General features: G+C 57.3%; 1 protein-coding gene across 1 annotated transcript in view; it reads left to right on the top strand.

The window, feature by feature from the left end:
• The window catches only part of NR2F6 (nuclear receptor subfamily 2 group F member 6), a 9883-nt gene that overhangs the window by 2728 nt on the left and 2105 nt on the right, over positions 1 to 5050 (top strand). The window contains 3 exon segments of the mRNA XM_006110059.2: positions 1780 to 1874; positions 4625 to 5013; positions 5016 to 5050. Of these exon segments, the coding sequence (XP_006110121.1) occupies positions 1780 to 1874; positions 4625 to 5013; positions 5016 to 5050 (519 nt within the window).

Genomic DNA, 5050 nt, shown 5'->3' with positions numbered 1-5050 from the left:
GAGCCAAGCATGTGCTTGTTAGGTGGATCGTTGACCTCCACTAGTGTTCCCCATCTGGAGGACCAGGAAAGCTGTCCTGACTCCAGAGCTGGGGAAGTTGAAGCAGAAGGTTCCAGGCCTCCCCTGAGGTCAGGGGCCCTGAGCTGGGCCCCTGCCTGCCTGCCCACCCACCCTAGGCTTGGCTGTTTCCAGCCGGCTGCCCCCAGCCTGCTGCCTAGGACCCTCCCACTGCCTGCCTGCTGGGCTTTGTTCTGGTTCTGCCTGAGCTCCCTCCGCCCTAGCAGGGCCTCCTCCTGGGGGCTGGGGCTGTTTAGGGGCAGAGGCCTGAGCTCAGAGGCTGCCACTTGCAGGATCCAGGCTCTCGGAGGCTCTCCAGAGCCTCAGCTCTTCTAAAGCTGCTATTGGCACTTCCTGCTGGGGCCTGGGGCCAGGGGCCTGACACCTCCCCCAGAGCCCCTCAGACAGCCCCACCCACCTGACCCAGTGCATTTCATGTGGAGCTGGCCTCTGGCCTCCTATTTCCAAATGAGGAAACGGGCTTGGTGGAGAAGTTGCTGCAGGAGGGTCAGGGCTGCATGTTCAACAGAGTTGTTAGATTTTTAACTTTAGTAAGTGTTTTGCTCTGATTTTTCTCTGGATGAACTTCTTGGTGCTCAGCTGGAAGCTCAGGGGTATCTGCCCCAGGTCTGGGCTCAGAGAGCCCTGGGACCAGGGTGGAGAGAGTTATAGAGGGGCAAGGGCCAAGGGGAAGAGATGCTGGGGACATATGGAGGACAAGCTCCTGCATCCTCTTGCTTGGGGTTGACTCTGGACAGGGAGCTCACTGCCTCACAGGGCCCGGCCACCTGTCCCATACCTGGGAGAGGCAACAAGGATCCCTGAGGGCCACCAGAAAGAAGTTTCTTGGGCTCAGTTAGGAGTTGGAAGGTCTTTCCAGAGGAAGAGACATGGGTGTGGGGTCTTAAAGCAGGGACAGGAGTCCGTTCATTCATTCATTCATTGGTGATGGCCTTGTGCAGGGTGATAGTGCTGGGGCCCCCACAGTGCTGTGACCCCGTAGAGGACTGGCTCTGGCCTGGCCTGGCCTCTACTGTTCGTCAGCTCCCTGACCATGTCCCTTCTCTGCTCTCACAGTGCCCCTGGGACAAAACCGCACCCCTTGGTGTGTCAGTGGCTACATAAAATGAAACTGTTTAGGCCTCCGTATTTTCACATTTCAAACCTTTTGCTCTCCTTGCACTCTGCTTATAATTGCCTTTCCATTCACCTGGGGAACTATTCATCCTTCAAAACCCGGTTCCAATAAACCCTCCCTGGTGTGCTAATCTACTTTGCCATAGACTCCTATTCATCTGTCACCACCCACCCCCAATTGTCCTTTCCTCTTTTTTTTTTTTAATTGATTTCAGTGAAGAAGGGAGAGGGAGAGAGAGATAGAAACATCAATGATGAGAGAGAATCAGTGATTGGCTGCCTCCTGCACCCACACTGGGGATCGAGCCCACAACCTGGGCATGTGCCCTGACCAGGAATCGAATCATGACCTCCTGGTTCATAGGTCAAAACTCAACCACTGAGCCATGCCAGCCGGGCTGTCCTTTCCTCTTTGTAGACCTGCAGGCGTAACCTTGGTGCCCCTTTGGGGCTACCTACCCAGCCTGGGGTGGGTGGAGTACCAGTGTTTCCCAGGTGCAGCCTTCAGAGGTGCTCAGAGGGTAGCTTGAGGAGCTGGATGTGGGTGTCACAGCGACCCACATGGTGACCTCTGCATGCCCACAGGTCTAATCGTGACTGCCAGATCGACCAGCATCACCGGAACCAGTGCCAATACTGCCGCCTCAAGAAGTGCTTCCGGGTGGGCATGAGGAAGGAGGGTGAGTCTGCTGGGGCGGGGCAGACAGAGGGTAGACAAATGGCCTGCCCTCATTCCCTCTCTTGGGGTCTGGTGCCTGCTAATCTCGTTACCACCCATCTGAGATCCCACGGGTCTCAGTTGGGCCCAGGGCTTGAGGAATCCAATTACCCGTGGCTGCCTTGTGGCTGTGCAGGAGCTGGGGCTGCAAGGGATGCCCTGAAGGGCCCATGTTAGGACTGTTCTCCAGCCTCCCTGGCCTCAGAGGCAGGTGCTCTGGCCCCGACACCTCAGTGACCTCCCTGCCCCTGTCCCCTAGCCTGGCCACCTCTTTCTGAACAAGGACATATTTTTTTATTTGACTTTCTCTCCCTCCCACTCCACCCTGCGTTATGTTTGCCCAAGGCAGGAACTTGTCTGATTAAGTCAAAGGGCAGCCTGTCCTTCCGCCTGACCCCTGGCCCTGGAGCCAGAGGGAGGCCCAGCCTTTTGTCTCTGCCCTGGGGACTTGGGTGGATATGTGCTGGCAGTTGGCCTAGAACTCCACCCTTAGAATTGAAGTGGAATGCAGAGACTTCCACCAGGAGCCTGGGGGCTCCAGAACAGAATCTGACCCCACGCTGGGTGTCATGTTTCTGCCTGGACTCTCACGGGCCAGGCCAGCAGTTCTTCCCTGCATTGAAATGGAATTTTTCCTGGTCTAAAGTTGGTTTCTTCTCTGCCGGGCTTCTAGCAGCAGCTAGGAATGGCTGCTCAAACTATGTCTCTTAAACCATCTGATCAGTCCCTTTGGTCTTTTTAAGTTTGAGGTGACTGTCCTGCCTCCTTCCCCACCTGGATTTGCCTCCACTTGTCCGTTTGACCTAAAACCCCTCGGTTCTTCAAATCGGGGCTTCAGATCTCCCGTCTCAGGAGTGGATACCGTCATAACTGCAGCTCATGTCCTAAGCACAGTCCTGCCTCGGCCTTTGCATGGGCTCTTCCTCTGCCTGGCATGCTTTTCCCCCAGACACCTGCCTGGCTTCCTCCCTCCCTTCCGTTAAGGTTTGCTTAAATAGCACCTCCCCAGAGAAGCCTTCCTGTCTACCCTTCATCCTCCTCCCTGGTTTCACACCATTTACCTCGCTCTGCAATTTACTTGCTCCCTTACTAGAATGTCCACTCTCTGAGGAGGAAGACTTCTGTCTTGTTTGTGACATATCCCCATTGCTTATAGGCCAGGCCCTGGAACACAAAAGGTGCTCAGTAAATGTTTCTTGTCTTGAATTACTATTCATTTAGCCCTTACTATGTGCCAAGTGCCGTTCTAAGCCAGTTAGATAGATTCTTATGTAACTCAGTGATTGGGTCACCATCTTTATTATTATCTCCTAAATCTTACAGATGGGGAAACTGAGCAGAGCAGGGAGGTGGGGCCGTTTGCCAGGGGATGAGAGCATAGAGTTATGGTTTAGGCTTGAACCCACACATTCTGGGCTGAATGAGGAAGACTGGGGAAAAGATGCTCAGGAAGTGGGAACAGCAAGTGCAAAGGCCCTGAGGTGGGAACATGGTCAAGGGATGGAGGAATAGTGGGGGTGGGGTTTAGAACTGAGTGAGCAAAGGGGGAAGGAGAAGGTCCCCAACCTCTGAGAGCAGAGCATGGCTCACCCCAAGCCTTCACACGCCCCCTTACCCATTTCGTCATTCCTCCCCCATCTGCTTATGCCCCTGGCTCCCACCCATGTCCCCCTCCCCATCTGCTCCATGGCAGGTTGACCAGAAGTTCATGGAGGTGGAAAGACAGGACCTGCCAACTCAGTAAAGCTGTCTCTGCCTGGCACCCAGGCTAGTCTGCCCCTCTTCCCACCGCCCTGGTCACTGGGGACACTGGCTGAGGCCAGCAGTGAGTCCTCTACCTCCTCCCGTCAAGACTACTGATGGCAGCCAATGTTTATTGTGCACCTACTGCTGTCTAAGGCTCCATTCTCAGCACTGGGCAGCTGCAGTGACCCAGACAGACAGATCCTCTTGGGGGCCATGGCCTGGGAGGCGGGCTGGGAGCTAGAGAAATGATCCCATCTCCATAGGAGAGATCACTTGCTTTAGGGACAAGCTGGCCAGGGTCCCAAGTCCTAGGAAAGTACCCCCTCCCTGGCCCCATTTTCAGCTCTGGGACTGGCATGATTGACAGATAGGGGCATGATTGACAGGTCAAGCCTCCCTGGCTGCTGATTGGAGCTCACAGGCCAGTGGGAGAGGGCCAGGCATGCCTGAAATTCGCCCTCACCCAGTGGTCCCATTCCCACCCAGGAAGGTCCTCCCACCATGGTCCTCCTCTGTAGGAAGTTGGATGGGGTTGGGGCTGGACAAGGGCTCAGGCTGGAGGCACAGGGCAGGGGAGGGGGGTGGAGGGAGCTGCATTACGGAACTCCTGGCCTCCCAATAAGCTGTGTGCCCATGGGGTGGGGTTTTAGGGAAAGACTAGGTGTGGGGGCTTTTAGAGGGGAGGGGCTGAGTAACCCTCTGATCACTTTGTCTTTTCCCCTTTATTTCTCCCTACCTGCCCCCACGATTCTCTGGATATCCGCTTTCCCCCTATCCCATCCCTCCTCCTCCCTCCTGGGACCTCTCTCCCCCTCTCTCCCCTCCCCATGTTCCTTCACACTCCCCTTACCATTTTCATCATTCCTCCCCCACCTCCTCACCCCTCATCCCTTCTCCCCTCTCCTGTCTCTCCATCTCCTGTCTGCCCTCTCCCGTCCGTTCTGCCCATCTCTGTCCCCCTCCCAGCGGTCCAGCGTGGCCGCATCCCGCACTCTCTGCCTGGCGCCGTGGCCGCCTCCTCAGGCAGCCCCCCGGGCTCAGTGTTGGCTGCCGCGGTGGCCGGCGGGGACCTCTTCCCGGGGCAGCCGGTGTCGGAGCTGATCGCGCAGTTGCTGCGTGCGGAGCCCTACCCCGCAGCGGCGGGGCGCTTTGGCGGAGGCGGCGGTTCCTCGGGCGCCGTGCTGGGAATCGACAACGTGTGTGAGCTGGCGGCGCGGCTGCTGTTCAGCACCGTGGAGTGGGCGCGCCACGCGCCCTTCTTTCCCCGACCTGCCGGTCGGCCCACCAAGATGACGCTTGCCTGCGCCTTGAGCTGGAGCGAGCTGTTCGTGCTGAACGCCGGCGCAGGCCGCGTTGCCCCTTGCACACGGCGCCGCTGCTGGCCGCCGCCGG

Source organism: Myotis lucifugus, unplaced genomic scaffold (genome assembly GCF_000147115.1).
Source record: "Myotis lucifugus unplaced genomic scaffold, Myoluc2.0 scaffold_280, whole genome shotgun sequence".
NCBI classification, from domain to species: Eukaryota; Metazoa; Chordata; class Mammalia; order Chiroptera; family Vespertilionidae; genus Myotis; species Myotis lucifugus.
This window is presented reverse-complemented; position numbering and strand designations above follow the sequence as displayed.